General features: G+C 48.2%; 1 protein-coding gene across 1 annotated transcript; it reads left to right on the forward strand.

The window, feature by feature from the left end:
- Window positions 1-1,873: 1,873 nt before the first annotated feature.
- On the forward strand, window positions 1,874-19,280 carry nyap2b (neuronal tyrosine-phosphorylated phosphoinositide-3-kinase adaptor 2b; the record flags this gene model as incomplete). Its single annotated transcript, XM_080472734.1, is given in 7 exon segments — window positions 1,874-2,052; window positions 6,003-6,087; window positions 6,089-6,320; window positions 10,366-11,442; window positions 15,251-16,405; window positions 16,499-16,593; window positions 17,272-19,280. Coding segments are annotated over 7 exon segments (3,120 nt in total). The 3' UTR covers window positions 17,569-19,280.
- Between the last annotated feature and the right edge of the window lie 1,480 nt (window positions 19,281-20,760).

Raw genomic sequence — 20,760 nt, forward strand, 5'->3', positions numbered from 1 at the left:
CCCACCACCACATCATTACCCCCCCCCCCTCCCCCCCTCCCCAACCACCACATCACCCTCCCGACCTCGCAAATCTTCCACGCCGGCCCTCTCCGGTGACACGGTTGCCTGGAAACAGAAACGGAGTGTCACCATCATTTAGTTGGAGAGCAAAGTGCAACCTTCACGTTCATGTGCTGCAGCCGCGGTCAAGGGGTGAGGCAGGGGGTGAGGTGTGGGCGCGGTGGGGAAAAAGAGAAAATGCATCAAGTGAAGGGAGGGGGGAAATGGGGCTCGGTTGACAAAAAAACAACCTGGGAGCCGAATTGTCGGGTTTTTTATGGAGATGAGCAAATAACATTTGCCATCGATGAGCCGAGGGAGGACAATCCATTGTGAAAGGCTCGGTTGGTGAAAAACACTGATAAACAAGCTGATTCCAGTGCAGAGTGCTGCTGCAGGCTTACAGGATTAAGGCAGACAGGCTTAATTCAGCTCCAACACTGTTTGAACTCTGTCTTCCCGTCGCTGCACAGCTAACTGGTGAACCTAATTTCTCTCCAGAAAACTCAATTCGTTTCCTTTGTACGGCCCTCAGAGTGCTTTTTTTTTTTTTTGGGGGGGGGGGGGGGGGGGGGGGCTGCTGGTGCATCGGTGATAAGACGTGATAATCAGGAGAGAGAAATCTTCACACCACCTGACATCAGGCTCCGGTGCCCCGGTTTGAACTCTGAGGCGGTGATTCTGTCTTTCTGGCTCTCATCAGGTTGTGTTTGTTGAGACCGCCGTCGTCAACCAACGCATCATGGGAAGCAGAGCCGGCGGATAAACCTGCTGACCTCGCCGACATGCTGGAGTTATTGATAGACAGACACACGGTGCAGGGAGGCTGAGCGTGGCCAGACAATGGCCGGCCTCTCGGTTAGCCAAGCAATCTCCATCTGGCTCCCCCCCCCCCGCTGCCCTTCCCTTCCTAAACTCACACACAAACATACAGTTACCACGCGCCCCCTCCCCCCTTCCTCTCACACGTAAACAAGCATGAGTCTTAGGCCGATCTGAAAACATTGACCTACATAAAAAAAAAAATAAAAAAAGCATGGACCGTCTTCTTCTGCTCCCCCAAATTCCACGCGGCGCTGTTGCACGCCGCCCGTGCCATGTTGCAGGCAGTTGCATGGATTTGTCGGCGGCTGCATCCCGCACATGCTCGACGAGTGAATCAGCCTCGTTTTTGTGCGAGTGGCAGCAAAACCCCAGAATGCAAAATCCATTTCCTTTTCTCGTGATCGTCTCTGAATAATCTTTTTCATACGGATAACATTTGGAGGTCTGTAGTAATTCTGATCTTCAGAATGAGACCGATGGTCGCCAGGCACGCCGGGCCATACATCTCAGTCTAGTAGGGCCGCTTCATGTCATCTGAGCGGAGGCGATTGGTCCCAGGAGCGCCGTTTTCACAGTCAGGCCCAACGCATGTTTACAACAGCAGAAGATGAAAGCACCTCGCTCACTTCGTTGGAGCCAGCGATTCCTGCCAGCGAACGTGCAAACACAACTGAGAAAATGAGCAGCCGCTGCACATTCACACCGAAACAGAAGGCAATGAGTAATTGCTGCTCGACAGTCGCTTCCATTAGCCGTATTTACATGCGCGTGAGGGCGCTGGTGTAAATACGGCGTGTTGCTGTTTCTACGCACGATGACAGAGATCGTCGTGTGAAAATGCTTCCGGACTCGATTCAAGTTTCGAACCTTCAAATCACTTTAATGCAATCTTTGTGTCCGACATGAATCCTCACTTATCAGAGCACGTTGGGACGTGGCGGTGGTTTCTATTGTGACTAACGTGTCTTCTCCCTCCTCGTCAGGATGCAGTGGAAACACTTGAAGAATGATGAGCTCCAAGGAGGAGGAAACTCTCAGCTTTTTCCAGTATGTTGAGGAGAACGGGCTGAGAGCCTACAACGGCCTGGTAGCCCAGAACCTGGACCACGCCAGGAATGAGAAGAATAGGACATTCCTGCAGGAGAAAAACGACAAGAAGAGAAAACAGGAGGAAGCCATAAGGAGGTATGAGCCCGCGGAGAGGTGAAGGCTGCGCACCTGTCGGAGTGATTCTGTCCTGTAAAGCGTGTCAGCGGGTTCACTCTCTAATCAGCTTGTCAGGAAGTGGGACGAGCGACCAGAGGGTCCCTGAGGCAGGCTGCTTTATTTCGGGGTTTACGAGTGTGGACTAGCGCACGCCGCGATCTGCGGAGGATAATTAATTTCCCAGCGTAAGACCGATCTGGGACTTGTCCTTGGGCGGAGGTCAGCGCTGCTCCACATCGGTAGGATGAAGGGAGTAAGCGTGTCAGGGTGAGGAACCGAGATCTCGGCCGAGCAGGAAGTCGTTCTCGAGCTCACTCTCGACATCTCTTCTCCGGCGGCAGCGTTTCATACGTTGGGATGAAAACGCCGCCGGAGCGACGCGCCGGTGTCGACTGTTTGACGGAGGAAGAGGCGAACGTGACTCCAAAACGTGAGGAAACTCCACGTGGCCGCAGCGTGTTCATGTTGTGGTAGAATGAGCGCAGTGGAGTCTGCTCGTCATTCAGGAGGGAAAACGGGTTGGCAGGTTGGGATCAGGCGGGTGTGACGAGGTGGACATAACCTATAGCGAGAAGCACAAACATTATTTTCTATTTCACAATTAATTCACGTTCATGTTTTCTGAATTTCCACAAACAATGTACTTTTTTTCCTCTACTATTCCGTTTTCCTCAAAATTACAACTAAACAGCGAGAAATTGTTTTCACAAATTAAAAAAAAAAAAAGACTTATTTAAAATGTTCCAGTGAAAACATCCGGACAAGCCAGTTTCTGCATCTTTATCTCAATAAGATAGTACAACACGGAGTTAAAATTAAAAGCAAGTCACGTCAGAAATAAGTTTTCCTTCCTTAACTTCATAAACTGATGATCCTTAGTCATGTTTCATTCTTTCAAACTTAACTCACAAAATGAACAATCATCTGTGTAATCTAACTACATTACCTGCAGGTAAAATGTCAAATAACACTGTCAAATTAACTGCAGTGGTTCTGTTTCCTGTTCCACGAATGAACTGAATGTATATTTCATTAGTAGTACAGCAGCAGTGAAGTACTTCTGCCAGTTTTCGACAGTTATTGTGACGCTGCTGAGCGAGCGGAGAGGCTGAGGGCGAGAGATGTTGTCATCCTCTGTTTTCATGGAATCTAAAAATAATCTGTTTTCTGTCAGTCCGTCTGCACAAAGTAGTTTAGCAGCTGTTGGAAGTTTGATCTGTTCATGAAATAATTACACTCGTGCAATTTTGGGAGCTGAGCCTTTTTTTTTTTTTGGTTTGTTTTTTTTGTTTTGCCACCAGATGTGCTTCTTCTTGACCTATTTATGTGCTTTGAACGCATCACATTTCTGTTACGGGGTCATGCAGTGCAGTTTTGGTTTTTGTCTCACCGGGACTGTCTGCAGAGAGTTATTATAGAGAATACAGATAATATAATGCATGCAAAATGACTCCATCACAGAGACTCATCTCATGCAACTCCTCCTCGTGTAATCAGCAGTCTGATGCAGTCGCCTACAGTAACTGTGTGAATGGGATGATGCCTGAGGACAGTGGCATCCATCTGCTGTCCTCCTGTTCCCTTCTCTGTCTTGTAGCCAAAACTAAAACATTAATACTCAGTCACTAGAGGAAGAATTTTTTTAAATATACAAGTAGGTCAAAGACACGACCCATTTTACAGTAACTGAATGAGTGTGAGAACTGCACGGTTGTATTCCTGCACATGCTTGTGTACATGCACGGGCACGTATGAGGAATATAGGAGCTCGGGTCAGGAGAAGCAAATGGCCTGTGTGAGTGTGTGAGTGTGTGAGGGAGAGAGAGCTTGTTAGAGGAAGTGTGTTGAAGAGGTTAGGGGGGGGGGGGGGGGGGGGGGGGGGGGGGGGTTGAAAGAAAAAAAAAAAACCTGTAAGAGGGAGATTAAGTGTGAGCTCGGTTGCAGGAGATGTGTTCTGCCTGGTGACAGCTGGAGGAGCCACAGGCCAATCAAATCTGCACGTTGTGTTTGAGTGAGGCGGGCCTTCCTGCCCGCCGCTCGCTCACTCCGGGTCGCCTTTATTGTGTTCAGTCAGAGGAGGAAAAACACACACACACACACACACACACACACACACACACACACACACACACACACACACACACACACACACACACACACACACACACACACACACACACACACACACACACACACACACACACACACACAGTGTCATTTCCCTATATTTCCATATCAATGCAAATTCCCAACGAACTCCTTCTCCTGGTTTCACCCCCGCTCGTCACGTAAATGCAGGCCGGTTGTTTTTCTTTTTCCTCCTCCAAAGTCCTCATTCAGTGTTTGTGTTGTTGTTTTTTTCTGTCACGTGACGTCACAGTGTGCGAATCGACCAACAAGTCAACTCCGACTGGTCTGAGAGCACCTGTGGTTCTGTCCTGCAGCCAATCACTGGGCAAACATCCTATAAATAACCCCGTCACTTCCACTCCAGTCACACGCCGGCCGTGTGCATGTCCCAGCCGACGTACACACTCACACACACACACACACACACGCACACGAGAAACACACACACACATGAGAAACACACACCTGTGGCTGAACGCTTCCAACAATGGATGTGCCATTCAACAACAACAGACTTTTATATTCAATGGATCACGTCGTGTTTCCAAACCGTCCCACCTCATTGTTTACGTCCACGCCGCTCCACAGGTTGGACACGCACCTTTAAATTCGCCACTTGTCGTGTCCTAACAAATCCTTTTTTCTGCCCATTATGCACACATGATTAAGTTTTATGACGAATCAGTGGTGGTTGCATGGCGGGAGCCGGTGTTTGTGCCTGTTGCTAGGCAAAGTTAAGCCCCTGACCAACAAAGCCAACCTGCCGAGCGCCTTCTGTTCAGCAGCTGGCCTGCAGGGAGTCACAGTCAGCAGAGTCACACACACACTGGAGGGGGGGGGGGGGTCATGCTCCCATGCATGTTAGCTGTGGAGGGTCACATGCAAATTCAGATTCAAATTCAGATTTGTGGTGGTAATTATCATTGTCTATGTACAAATGAAGCTGATAAACGATGCAACATTTTCACGTCTCTCATCAGATCTTGAGCTGCAGCAGACACACTGATGAACACACAGATGAATGCTCGTAACCCCCCCCCCCCCCCAATCACCACTCAGACATCATTAACGCTCCATTCAGGCCAATCATCCATTTAAAGGGATTGATTCTGTACAGGCGGGGGTGGGGGGGGTGGAGGCGGGGAGCGGGGGGCTGGGCTCCATGGTGTCATTATGTGAGGGACAGCAGTCATCTCGAGGGTTAAACACAAATCAATGCTTTGCTCTGTTATCAGCTGCAGTGGCACATCTGTGCCGGCATTCTCATGATTTATGCTGATTGTGCACGCACACACACACACACACACACTTTTTTTTGATTTCTTCGAGTTTATTAAAATGCGTTGCTGTGATTTATACGTTCCTTTAATATTAATATGTCTGCTGCTTCTGGGTGACGGGCCCTGCGCAAATAATGGATCCTTAAATAGCGCACTTATTGACCAATCGCAGAGTGCTAAGGCTTAGGGTTAGCATTTGGGTTAGGACGCAAGCATAGGTCGATTACATAGCGCTAAGGGTTTAGCGTTAGCGTGAGGTGCAACCATTGGTCGATCGGTTTGCGCTAAGGGTTAGCATTAGGGTGCAACCATTGGTCGATCATGCAGCACTAACGTTTACGGTTAGCATAGGGTGCTGCCATTGGTCGCTAAGGGTTAGCATTAGGCCACATGATTGACCGAACCATTATTTGCGTAGCATAACCGCTAGATCGTGCAAAACGCCCAAAAAGTGCTTCACAGATGTCTTGACTCCTTTGACCCTCTTCCATCTGTCTCCTCCTTCTCCGGCTCCTTCAGAACGGGCGAGGACGTCGCCACTGAAGGAAAGCACTTGCGCATGGGCTCCATTACCATGCCGGACCCTCAGGAACGCATGCCCATGCCCCACCTGCACGCCATCGCCTGCGGGGCAGGGCTTCTCCGTGCGCTCCCAGTCCCTCCACTCCGTGGGCGGCGGGAATGGCGGGGGCGGGGGAGAGGAGGAGGTGGGGAGCCCGACCTCCAGGAAGCAGCCCCCGCCGAAGCCCCGGAGGGATCCGGCCACCAAGCTGAGCATGTCGTCGGAGGCGGTGGACCACAGCCCGGTGTCCACCTGCCGCGGGGAGCGATGTGACGGTGAGTGGAGTTGGCACTTCACACCGAACCGCCGAGCTAAATATAGCCGCTCTCTGCAGTGCCCTCCTCAACACAATGACATGACATTCTGCTCAATACCCACTCATCCACTCCGACGGGTGCAAATGGGTACAACGAGGTAATCACAGCCCTCTGGATCGGCCAGAAAACAAATAACAACCATCAACACACGAGATCCAGCAACACATGGCGAGACGGAGAGAATCTGTACGACATTCCGTCTGTTGTTAGCATCGGAGCAACAAACATTCAATTACAAGGACAAAGAAGATAAATAATGCAATGGAATCGTATTTCATAACGATCGATAGTCTTAACTTCAGCTCCTATAGAACATATTTTGGACGTGTGCCAATGCCCTAAAGCTAAATCAAGTGTTGTGTTACTCATTAGAGCCTTAATTTTGTGATCTCTGTGAATTTGGAACACATTTATTAAACAAAAAAAATAACCTTCCTGCACTTATTAACATAATGTAATAGTGATCCTGCAGAGTAAACAATACAAGTCTGGTGCATTCACACGTTCTACAGTAGAAACATTCAACAGCTGGAGTAAATTCACATCCGACGGATGTTTTCTAGCAGATTTTAGTCCAATCCTGCAGAAATGTCACATCTGTTCTGATTGCACAGCTAGTAGACGCTAATGTGTCACAGAAAAAGCCTTGTTCATGTGTAATAACAGACCTGATCGGATCCTATCAGGGAAACGTTTGCACAAACAAGCACGTGTAAATTCTACAGGTGTTAAGCTGATGATGAGGGGGAGAAACATGTCTGTGATTTGGATGGAAAGAATCTTTAAAACAAAACAACCAAAATAAAAAAAAAACAAGCTGCGGCGGGAAGCTTTGACTCCCACTTGTGTTTGGGGAGCTGAGCTGTCGGCGTGATGTTTCGGGAGTCGGCCAGCCCCGGCTCAGATTGGTGGGGATCTCTCTGTGAGCAACACAGATCTTCCTGGGCACCACAGCAACCATCCCACAGAAACAAGACCCCCTGCAGCCCGGCCAATCACGGCATCGCCCGGCACGCGCAGCCAATGCGGCTGCAGGGATGCTGCAGTCTGAGGCCCCGGCAGCCAATCGCAGGCGGAGTGTGGGGGTGTCCCTGACGGAGGGGAGGGTTGCGTGCTCTGTAGCTGGCGTTTTAGCGGGAAGGGGAGGAGCCTGTTCGGGGGAGAATTCATTCAGGAGGAGCGATTGACCTAGATTCGTTTTCCCCAGGAGGAGAGGGAGGGGGGAGGGTTTTGCGGGTAAACACATCCACTACGGGGGGGGGGGGGGGGGGGGGGGGGGCAGTAGAAAAGAGGAGAGGAGAAAGGACAGCGAGTAAGAGATGTTGGAAGGCGTGGATTCATCATCAGAGCTGAAACAGATCTCTGCATCCACCATTAAAACCTGTTAGCGTGACGCTGGGTCGGACAGTAGTGAGGAAATGGAATAATTACATTAATGTGTGCACACCATCGTTTTACACAAAGAGACTGCGCACAGGATACAGCCGGCACATCTGGACTGAAACTAATCTCCTATTTGCACCTTATAAGCACGTGGGGGGAAAAAAACCACTGCTGATGTTATTTCACTTTTAATTAACCTAATCAGCAGCACATCCGGTGGTTTAATGAGAAGCAGGAAAAATACTGAAAATGAAGTCATCGGATTTTTTTTGTTTGTTTCTTTTTTTAGATGCAAGTTACCCATTACGTCATGTTTGTGACTTTTCTGGGCCAATGTTAAAAAAAAAAAAAAAATCTTGATGACAGTAAAATCAGTAAATCAAAGGAGTCGAACAAGACGAACACTGACATAGTTTGACTTTCCTTTTTTTGGAACGATTGACCTCATAGTCCACATAGAAATGTGTATGTGCCCTAATTTCACTCCCGGAATGTGCAGGCTTGAGCAGTGTGTGTGTGTGTGTGTGTGTGTGTGTGTGTGTGTGTGTGTGTGTGTGTGTGTGTATGTATGGAGTGATGCTGGTGAGTCATACAGTGATGGGAAGTGTGTGTGTGTGTGTGTGTGTGTGTGTGTGTGTGTGTGTGTGTGTGTGTGTGTGTGTGTGTGTGTGTGTGTGTGTGTGTGTGTGTGTGTGGGGGCCATCTGGCATCTAAATTATTAAAGGTGTAAAATCTGCAGTTTGGAAATTTCAGACATGGTCCAGCTCTTAGCTTCACTTATCTCCGGCTGCCGGTCGGAGGAAGAAGGACCCTTCCCTTCCAAACATCTCCGGGTTTGACCTAGAAATCTTCTGAGCTTCTCTCAGAGCGCTGACCGCCGTCGGTCAGCCGTCAGCGCGTTTCCGCATCGTACAGTAGCGTTTCTATATATACTGTATATGTAAAGCACTGCGAACCACAGAGAATCACACTGCAATGCTACGTCACCACTATCAAAAAGAAGCTCTACAGTGTGTGTGTGTGTGTGTGTGTGTGTGTGTGTGTGTGTGTGTGTGTGTGTGTGTGTGTGTGTGTGTGTGTGTGTGTGTGTGTGTGTGTGACCCAGATACTCTACTCACATACTGCTCCACTGCCATATATGTGACCTAGAAACATGCATATGCCGTAACTATTCCCACATATCTGACTCAAAGTACTGCTCTCAGCGATGTGTGACGACCTCCAGCTGACCCTCATGAATGAAGGAGGCTTGTTGTAAAGTGCTGAAGATTCTCTTGATTGTCATTAATAATTCAAAAAAATAAAAAACTATCAAATTGTGGATTGTCTTGCGAAGGGAGACGCTACTTGGATCTGTCAGAACTATGACTATACCAGTGAAAATACTGCCTCACCGGGGGTGTCAAACTCATTTCAGACCAATTTTATCCTGAATGGGTCCGACTGGTGAAATTGGGCCACAATGACCTCTGAATTTGAACTTTATCTAAAGAAGGGAGGCAGAGAATTACGTCATAATTGGTGATGTGTTTTGTTCCAGGATTCTGATTGGTTATCATGGCTTAATGCTTCTCGTTACACTGCCCCCTGCAGGTCTGGCTGCTCATAGCAGCTCTGAATCAGGTGTAAATGCAGGAACGTGCCAATGAAGACTTATTTGTAAACGTAGAGGGGAAAATGTTGTTTTTTGTAAAAACCTGGGTACCTGTAAACCTGCCCTGGATGACAACCAAACAATAAAAAGAAACTCACCTCGAGGAGAGACAAATGGAAGTGATGCCTTCAGCCCTGAAGTCACATCAAGAGTAAATGGACTAACTTATATAGCGCCTTTTAGCTGACAAAGCGCTTCACATTCACCCATTCACACACACAGTCACACACCATTGGAGGCTGCAGCCGTGCAAGGCGCTGTCACTGCAATGGGGTTCAGTGTCTTGCCCAAGGACACTTGGACACTGGAATCAAACCTGCAACCTTCCGATTGGGAGACGACTACCCTACCAACCGAGCTATGCTGTAGGAAATCAGTGGAATCTGATTGAGGTGCAGCTCATTTGCCCGGTTCACCTCCAGCACTCAGCCAGGGAAGACGACAACTCAGGCCAAAAACTGGGTTTTTACAAAAACTGATATTTCCCCTTCTACCTTAAAAAAATAAATCTTCATTGACACAGACCCACATATCCACCTGATTCAGAGCTACTATGAGCAGCCAGGCCTGCAGGGGGCAGTGTAACAAGAAGCATGAAGCCATAATAGCCAATCAGAATCCTGGAAGAAAACATGATGTCACAAGTTGTGACGTACAGTAACTATCAGCCTCCCGTCCTTTAGATAAAACCGGAGACACAGATTTTATCCAGATCTCCATTGTGGCCGGAATTTTCAACAATCATCGTCGTAGCTGCGTTTATGTGTAAATGCAAGAAACGCAGAGAAATGTCACCGTTACCTGGGTACGTGTAAACGTTGCCTCCGAATCAACATGTCAGAAATTCAAAATTAATAAAAAAAAAAAGGAGTCATGTTATTTTATCTTGTCATGCCTGCCTGAGACTTTTGCACATTATGAATTCGACATAAACTTGTATTGACAGTTTGTCTCTTCGCTCTCCAGCAGCTCAAGGCTGCAGCGAGGACTGCAGGAGGGTTCCTCCACCCAAACCCCGGAGGAACCCCAACACCCAACTCAGCGTTTCCTTCGACGAGTCCTACATCAAGAGCCACGGGGGCAGCAGGGTCTGCCCCCCCAGGCCCCTCCACCACGTCAGCTCGCCCTGCGACCACAGCGCCTCGCCTCCGCAGAGCGACGACAGCCCCACGGACGACTGCGAGGACGAACCCGTCTACATCGAGATGGGCGGGATCGACGTCAGGCCGCGGGAGCCCCTGAGGAGCGAGGACGAGGAGCCGGGGGAGTCGGTGTACGAGGAGATGAAGTACCCGGCTCTGGACGACATGGAGTACCGCACTGACCCGGTGGGGTGTCGCTCGGCGTGCCCCACGCCGGCGCCGTACGACCCCGAGCCCCTCAGCCGCTGCTCCACGCCCCGAAACATTCCCCTCTGCGACATTCCCGCGCCGTTCCCCAACCTGCTGACTCATCGGCCCCCCCTGCTGGTGTTCCCGCCGGCGCCGGCGCAGTGTTCGCCCAACTCGGACGAATCCCCCCTCACCCCTCTAGACGTGGCCAAACTCCCCATGCTGGAGAACCAGTCCTACAGCAAATCCCCCACTTCCTCTAGCGAGCCCCCCACCTCGGCGCACCTCCGCAGGGAGTTGACCGCCACGCCGACCCTCACCGTGTCCGGCCGCTCCTCGGCGCCGCCGCTGCCCTGCACACTCTACAAGTCCTCGTCCTCCTCCTCCTACCAGCGGAGCCACTCCGCCTGCCCGTCGCCGGTCAGCATGGGCCGCTGCCTCACGCCGCTCAGCCTCATGCGGACGCCCCCCTTCGACGCCCCCATGCCGTTCCCCGGCGGGCTGCCGCGCAGCGCCTCCGCCACCCCGCACGGGAAGGGCTCGCCGCCCCAGGACGGCGTGGGGCGGCTCCACGGCTCCATGCAGAACGTGTCGTCGGGGCGTTCGCGGACGCCCACCAGCCCTCTGGACGAACTCACCAACCTGTTCACCACCGGCAGGAACATGCTGAAGAAGAACGCCAGCGGCAGGAAGTCCAAGGAGCCCGGAGAGAGTGAGTCCTTTCACACATTCGGGGATTTAGTCTGGAGTACCGGGCAGAGGTCAACCCACTCAGTGGATTTTCTCCTCCATTCCTCAACATAATAAAACTGGTTTAACGCCCACAGCTTCAGCATTAGAGGTGAAGACAAGTCCAAACTTTATTTTGGAAGTAAATTACTTTTATAACAAGCAGCGACAGGACGTCTCTTGTTGGGCGGTGATGGCCGAGAGCAGTCGTTCCCAACCCGGGGGGTCTGACCCCGTTGATTTTAAGATGAGTCCGCATTTAATTCACTTATGTCACAGCTTCAGCGTTCACACTAAAAGTGTCTCTAATAAACACAAAGGTGGGCTCCCGGAGGAAGCAGCGGGAGGAAAAAATAGCGGCGAGTCGGGCTAAAGATAAAGATCAAAAAGACTGTTAACATTAAATATGGCTTCATTGAAGCGACGGACAAAATTAGAGCTGAATTCATCTTTTGTGCGGAAAAACTTGTGAATGAACCCAAAGAGTTTATCCTCAGAGGACAGGAAGTCATTGTGACAGAACAGAACAAGGGAACTGTTCCACATTCTTTTGTAACTTCTCCCTCAACCTTCCACAAACTTATACCTAAATTAACATTTTATCTTGTTTTCATTTAATTTATGCAAACAGTCATTTTCAAAAGGACTTTTAACTCTGGGCTAAAAAGGGCTTTATAAAAAAAATCACAAATGAAATGGCTAAAATTGGGGAAAAATAGATAAAACCACAAGAAATGGGAAAAGAACTGCTAAAACAGGTTAAATTAAAGAAACAACCTAATGTGACTCGGGTTTCTAAAAGGAAAATATGTTTAAAAATGGGTAAAACAAACTCACAAAACTGCTTCATAATGTTTAAAACAGCTTAAATGTTGTAATTGGATAAAAGAAATGCTTAGAATCAGGTACAAATCAACAGATGGAAATGGAATAAATTGTAATTGAAACTTTATAAAAATAACATAAGACAGTTTCTTTTTATATATATCAAAATTATATATGAAACTCATTTTAAATGCTCAACATGTTTTGCGGCTCCAGTTAAACTTGATTTGTTTTAAAGCGATATAACAGATCCCTGATTTTGGTCACGAGTTAACCTCACATATAAAGGCCCGGCGGGTGTTTGAACCAGCAAACCACTGCACCCCCACCGTGCGGCCCACTGGCCATGTGACGTCTGGCAGGTCGTCCCTGGTTTCTGATCAGTTTTTACAGTTTGATAAATGTGTGACAGAAATCTAATCTACGAACGAAACACAAGAATCTGATTGATTTAAGACCGAAAAAGAAATAACATGAAAAATCCTAAAATATTAAAAGGAAGAGCCTCTTAATACCTCGGCGTAAACACAAACAGGCTTTCCTTCCCCTAATCAGCGGCAGTATAATTCCTCCCCGTTTTTGGGTTAACGACATTAACCTGCTAATTTTGTCTCGCGGTGCACAGAACACGTCTCTTACAGTAGCGGCACTGCGTTTTGCAGTAGCGTCCTCCCATTTGTTTAATCTGGGCCCACCATGCCAAGTCTGAAACGGATCGTATGATTTAATCTGAGGGGATTAAATGCTAAAGCGGACAGCAGGCCTCTCAAACCTACTCATGGCATTAGGCCATCGGGATGCATTACTTTTAAATATGTAAACATCACATTTAAATACAGATATTCTCTCAAGCAGCCGTGAAAATCAGCGCAGCTCTCAAGGAGAACACCACCTTCCCTCCAGATTATACAAAACTTGTGCACAAGCGGACACTCTTGTGCTTATTATTGATTGCTTAATGTAAAAAAAAAGAAAATAAATGACAGCAGGCATCAAACTGAACAAGCAGAAAATCGTTTCATAAATGCATGAAGGACATTATCGTGCATGCAGAGGCATGTCATGCATATTTGAAAAGGATTGCTTGTAGATTAATATGGAATTTTTAATGGATTAGACGCTTCGTCTGCATTTTAAACCTTCATTCCACTCCAGCGTTCCCTCCTGCTCGCACACCGAGATGTCCCGCCGAATACGACCAAAATCTTTCATTAAACGCCGCAAAATAGAGGCTTATCTCAGTAGATCATAAATCATGAAAGAACTACAAAGAATCCGCACATCCGTCATCGCTCTTAGCAACTACAACATAGCAACAGCGGAGGGAGGAGAAATCCCTCTTTCTTATTTGCAGACTCCCTCCCTGTGGGTAATGCGGCCAATCACGGCTCGGGGCACGCCGAAGAGAACTCAAATCTACACCTGATCAGAGGAATTTGACAATTTGCCGCTCCCCCGTCCAATCGGCATGCGCCTCACACTCGACGGGGGCCAATCAGGCGGCGGCGCAGATGGAGGCAGTGGAAGTGGAGAGAATCACATTCATTCTCAGCTGATTTCAGTAAAACCGTCTATAAACCTTCCACTTTGGTTTCCACACATCTGCTGTTTTTTTTTAAAGCAATGCAGTTGTGATTTTCTGTCAGGTGACACTTGTTCTGATCTCCCGTCCTCCAGGAACATGTGGCCGAGAACAACGTTTGCACATGTTTAGCTTTACATTTGACGAGCTGGGGAGACGGAGCTTTTTACATTATGCATCATGTTACCAAACACCTGCGTAGGAGAACCACAACGGGGCTTCGTCTGACATGCAAGCACCGGTTGTGTACATTGATCTGTAACCGGCTACAAGCACACACACACACACACACACACACACACACACACACACACACACACACACACACACACACACACACGGTGTCATGAGTATGGAGGTTGTAGAAAGACAGAGTTTTTTTTTTTACCCCCCCCTTTCTGAAGCAATGGAGGCAGCAACAGCTCGCCTGACCCACTTACCAACTGGTTAATCACCACACACACACACACACACACACACACATCATGGCATGTGTGACACACGTGGGCATGACAGCGGATGCTTGCGCACGGTTTGTTAAACCTCGTATGGAAGCCATAGAGAAACCATATAGAGGAGGTGGGAATTGATCAAGCGCAGATATATTCTCTTTGTTGGATCCATAACGTCTTTATTGGGCTTCGAGTCGGTGACATACATACATACAGGGTTTCCCCATGTGCATTCCCTACGCACGCACACGCCGCAAATACTCTACGTACACCGGCGGGCGCATCATGACACTGTAATTCATAGAGAGAGGCGACAAAACTGAACAGTGTTCAGATTATCGTCCTTAATATTGCAGATTATATTACGTTATACTGCTGTTGAGAATGATAGTCATAATGGAGGCGATCTGTATTTATTAAATTTTTTTTTTTTTTTTTACAAGATTCTTCTAAATCAGAAAAAAAATATCAGCTGATAAAAGTTAGTTCTTATTAATCATGATTTTTAAATCCCACATATTGATTCATCTAGCGTCAGGTTTAACTTTCACTTTGGTGGGAGGTGAGTGCCATCTAGTGGACACTTGTGGGAATTGCACCCTCAAACAATTACAGTATAGCCAATGAGGAAAAACTGACTGTTCTCTTGAGATTCTATGAAACTTTGTCTACATTTTGAGTTCTTTCACCAAGTTTATAAGATATAAGACAGTTTTGATCCGTTATGAGACTTTGAGATGTTGAATCGACAGATTTCAAAGACATGTCATCATGTCCTGACCGCCTTGGGTCTCCTCAGGAAAACGTTGGCTCCTCTGTGTAGTGCTGCTATCTCAGAATTCTCGAAGACTATAATCTGTCATAAACTCTCTGCAAAGGATGTATATTAATGGATATTAATTATTCATTTATTTATTATTTTTCTCTTGCAGCCGAGTCTAAAAGCAAGTCTCACAGCGAGTCCAAGCGAGAAGGGAAGGAGCGTCACGGCCACAGCAAGGAGTCGAAGCGCGAGTCGAAGGAGCGTCACGGCAAAGACTCTTCTCACCGGAGAGACAAAGACAAGGACAGAGACAAAGACAAGGACAGAGACAAAGACAAGGACAGAGGCGGCGGCGGTGTCGAGCCGCCGTCACACAGACGCAACAGCAAAGACCGCACTTGTAGCATTGTAGAAACGCCGCCGGCCCGCAGGGACAGCCGGGACCAGGGCTGCAGCAGCGTGGAGCCTGGCCCGGTCCGACGGGACTCCAAAGACCGAGGCTGCATCTCCCTAGAACCCGTCCCGTTGATACGAAGAGACTCCAAGGACCGAGGCATCAGCAACGGTGAGCTGCTGCCGAGGAGGGACAGCAAAGATCGGAGCGGAGGCCACGGCATGGAGTCCGTGCTGAAGCAGGACAGCAAGGACAGAGACCGGCTGCTGGACCAGCCCCCCGAGCTGCTGCCGAGGCAGGACAGCAAGGAGCGAGCCAGGAACGGCGTGGACTCCAAACCCCCCGAACTGCTTCCCAGGCAGGAGAGCAAAGACAGAACCAGACCGGAATACCGGCAAGACGGAAAAGACCACCGGCCCGATCCGTCAGTCCACCAGGAGGGCAAAGAGCGAGAGAGAAATGAGGTAGAGCACAGACACGAAGGTAGAATAGACCAGCCGCCAGAGATCCTCCCCCGACAGGAGACCAGCAGAAGCAGTAAGGAACGGGACCGGGTCGGGTCCAGCTCCGAGTACAAGTACGAGGGGAGAGATCGGAGCTGCCACAATGGAGACCTCGCCCCTCCCCCCCTGCCCCGGCAGGACAGCAAGGACATGAGCAAAACGGGTCTGGAGGTGCGACGGGACAGCAAGGACCGGAGCCTGAACGGCTCGGAGCCGCATCACCACGACGCCAAGGGCGCCAAAACCAGCGACGGCAAAGAGCGGGGATACCGACCGGACGGCACGCCGCGGCGAGACAACAGGGCCAACCACAACCCGGACCAGTCCAAAGCACAAGACCGGAACGGGCAGCACTCCACCGGCACCACGCCGACTCACCACGGAAGGGCGTCTGGTAGTCCTCCGACCACCGCCGGGACGGGCAACGGTGAGAGCAGCGAATCACACGCTGGGGAAGCTCGTCTAACTGCCGGTTTTAGGCCTTCTGACTTTAACATGGCGTCTTCTCTCCACGTGACAGCTCCGTCTAAATATGGCCGCTCGCCTTCCACGCCTGCTAATCCTTCTCCGATGGGAACGCCGCAGAGGAGAGCCGCAGAGACGCACCACAGTCAGGTAGGCAGATGTTGCTGCAGTGTCCCACTGCATTCCTGTGACCTTGGCCCTCCACAACCTGAGCCTGATTACCGCCACCAAGTGTCCAAATAATGCAACAACAACAAACGTCTGAAGAAATAGCCGGCAGACAATGAGTGAGCGGCTCCGACAGGCAGCGTCAGCCTCTTGTAGCCAAAGAAAAACTTCTTTAAAATCTGAAAACATGTGGCAGTTAGTTATCAAACATAACAGTACCGAAAATGACTTTCCGAAATAGATTTTTTTTTTTTTAAGTGCATATATGGAGATTATACAATTGATAGAATCAAATAAAGGATTAAAATTGTGATATCCTGAAAAAAAGGCCTTACAACTTACAACAACAATTTTATGAGATTCTGGTGCAAAATACAGTGAAATGTCCTGATAACTTCTTTAACTGTTGCATTATGGGAGTTTTTACAAACTCCGCCGGCAGCGTGGCTTTTAGGAGGATGATAGTTCGCTATCTTATTACTGCTGTTAAAAAAAATCTAAGTTTTCTTTTAAATTCTAACAATTTGTTTGGGAGCCTGACGTTTGACCCCCGGCTTCATGAGACCTTCTGATTTGAGCGCCAGTAAAAACCTCCTCCATCGAGTGATGGAGGTTTGGAGGATTCATCCCTGAACTTAACGTGTTCTGTTGGACCCTCAGATGCCTCAGATGCCCTGGATATGTGGCGACACCACCATGCTGGAGCAGATCGAGAGGAAGCGCACCCTCTGCATGGAGATCCGCTCCCGGCAGCACCCCCACCTGCAGAGGAGCGCCGAGCGGCCGCCGCCTCCACCCCCGGGCAAGAGCGAGGAGCGCCACCCAGCGGAGCGGGGCCAGTGCAAGCCGGAGAGCGCCTCCGTCCTCCCCGGCTGGGGGAAGAGCAGCGGCGCCAAGAAGATCCGTCCTCCCCCGTATCCCACACAGACCACCGTGTTCTGGGATACAGCCATCTGACCCCCCCTCCTCCTCCGTCCCCCCGCAGGGCTGAACTGGACCGGAGGGCGGACGCTCGTTGATGTCAAAGGACAAACCGTGGTCACCACAGCAATATATCTGCTCGTTCAGGTCGTCATGTTTTCTTATCATCACTGGTGATATTTGATATTTTTCTATTTCCTGTGGCTGGACTCTTGTAAAAAAAATACAAATAAATAATTAGTAGAGATTTGATGACGAATAGATATTTTCTAAATGAGATGACATGGGATCAAAAAGCAGCTCAAATGATGTACAGTAGATGTAGATGCAATCTAATATTTGTTTTTAATGTTATTTTTCTTTTAATCTAATTTTACATTTGAAAGCATAATCTATCGATACTCGTACTGTAGTAGCATAAGTTTCTTTATGCCTCCTGACTTCTTTCTGTGCTCAGATGCACTTAAGCGAACGGACTATTCAACTCTTGTCTATATACTTTACATTCTCACTGTCGTATCGTGAGTGGGAGGAGATCGCAGGGCTGCTCCACGCCGCCCCGGGTCCAGCGGTGTTGCAGAATGTACAACGTTGGCCCTCGAGACAGAAACGGGGAAACTCTTCAGTTTGTATATTATAACGGTGAGAAACTGTGTCGTCACTGCGTCAAAAAGCCTTCGACTGGTTTTCTGTTGAGGAAGTGTGAGCTGTTTTCTAAGAGATGCTATGAGGGTTGTTTGGGGGGGGGGGGGTGGAGGTAGTAAATTAGAACATACATTATTAAAACAGTATAATTTCCGGCCAAAGCCTGTTGAAAAAAAAAACAAAAAAAGCGCGATATGGGTGTGGTTGCACTTTGGATGGCTTCAAAAACCAACAAATCGGGGTTAGTGGCAATAGCTGGCGAGTCCCAGCACCCTTACATTGCCATGCACACTGCGAGCGCCGACACAGTGTCAGTACTTGATGCCAACGCCCAGCCCGTACAATCAACACCCGAGCTTTTAGAAGATTCCTTGATTTTAACTGCAGATTATAATAGCCATATGCACTTGCGTAACTGTCAAGATTATGCTTATATATTTTTTGGGGGGAAACTGTTAGGGAGTAGTGAGTTGTGCCATGGACCGTTTTTTTTTTTTTTGTTGTTGTTTTTTTTTCATTTAACGGCCAACCCCCGGAGGCGACGCCTCAGGACACTGCCTGCGTGCAACGTTCAGTCGCCTGTAATTGGTCGCCTCTGAGTCAAATTGTTTAGTTTTTTTAAGGACCTATGACATGGCAACAGCTCAACCCGGTCGAAGCGACGGGGGATGCACAAGGGCCTACAAGTCAAAAAAAAAACCCTAACAAACAGAATCTGCACTACCCATCATCTTCCACCACATCTAATCAGGCTGGTTCCATATGCCCTCCACCCCACCCCCTCCCACACACCCCCACCCCTCCCCCGCTCTCTCCCTCTACCTCAGCCTCCGTCTCACACCATCCGGTTCTCTTTTGCACATTAAAATGCAATGTCAGCATTGCCAAAATAGCACGGGTTTGAATGGAGGAGCGAGCCCGCAGAGTGCAAGTGCAGTAGCCCCTTTTCAGTGGGAATCAATGGTGAAGACCCCTGTGTGTCGTACCTGTGTGTGTGTGTGTGAGGGAGGGAGCTGTGTGTGTGTGTGTGAGTGTGTGAGTGTGTGTGTGAGTGAGTGTGTGAGTGAGTGTGTGTGTGCCAAGCTACACTGTATGCAAGTTTTAAAAAAAAAAAAAATTAAAAAAATGATTGTTTTAAGACATTCACTTTTCCCTGTCGTTGGTGGGAGGAGGCCGGAAATGTAATAACGATGATGTACAATCTTTCTGTGTGTATAAACGTGCACTGTGAAAAAGGTAGAGAGAGCACCGCACCGTCAGTCCTCTGTCTTATTGCACTGAGTGTTCTCTTCGTTTTGAGTAAATAAATTTAAAAAAAGAAAAAAAAGAAAAGGAAAAAAAAAAAAAATGTTTGAGGATTAAAAAAAGTACTGTATTCTGATTGTCACTTGGGTTTCCGTTGAGAGAAATAAATAAATATGATCTTGAAAACTGCTCTGAAGGTTTGATGTGGTTGGTTGGTCTGCATGTTCTTCCTGGGCATGTGCAGGTTGGTTTGGGGTTTTTTAAACTGGTGACCCGCTTCCTGACCAGATGAACGAGTTAACGAGGATTTCACCACAAGTCTGGGAAATCAAAACAACACGACAGATTATCAAGTCGGCGTGAAAAGAAATGAAAGTCCAGATCAGCACTGAGGGTTTGGTTGGATTCTGGCCTTGGGTTGAGAAGCCCTCTGGATTTTAGGGGTTTAACATTTTTGTTTAACGTTTCACAAATTGGTGAGTCTGTATATAATTAATTTGTGTCACAAAACTCTTATTCAAAGTGTCTCCTAGAGTATCAGGGCCACTAAAGAAAACAATTCATGCACTTAAAAAAATAAAGTTGAAAATAAATGTCAAGATTTTGAATTTTATTTTTTAAATGCAAACTGGAGACGTCTGTCCATCCCTCATCATTTGCTCGCCGAAATAATCACATTAAATCACACAATTCTGACTATGTAGGGTTGCTTACTGCTTATAGACGTCTGAGTTTAATGTTTAGTAATAAAACAGTTGAGAAGCACCCGGGATCAGTGGCTGTCCCCCGTAGAGCTGCAGGCTGCTCCGTCTTCTCAAAGTCCAACAGTGATGATAACCGAACTGTTGATGAGCTAAACGCCTGTTGTGAAGCATCGCTTCACCACTTCATGTTATAGAAGCAGTCAAACACGCTGGACTGGATGGACCAGAGACGGACGCTTCCAGGAGGAGGAGGGCTCCACTTTGATTTTAGATTTTTCTAAACTGCATGGGGGTTTTGTTTTTCTTTTCCTACATAGGATGTGGCTTCATGGACGCAATGGATAAAATTGGTTAACCAAAGATTGATACTTCAAGCCGACGAGGCTCCAGAGGGTGAAGCCGAAGTTTATCCCCGGCGAAAGATAACCCATCGTTACAGAATATTTAGTGTTAAGAGGCTCCTTTGGTGATTTAGAATTTTGTTTGTCTTTGTACAGGATGTACAGTTTACAATGGTAGAAATTTGGGTGGTGTAAGAAGAAGGTTGTAAATCACTGATCTGCGGGTGTTTGAATTAATATTTAAAGTCAATGTGTCAGGGGTGGATTCTGGTTTAGGCCAATCAGCTGATTGG

Source organism: Lipophrys pholis (genome assembly GCF_963383615.2).
Source record: "Lipophrys pholis genome assembly, chromosome: 1".
Lineage (NCBI taxonomy): Eukaryota > Metazoa > Chordata > Actinopteri > Blenniiformes > Blenniidae > Lipophrys > Lipophrys pholis.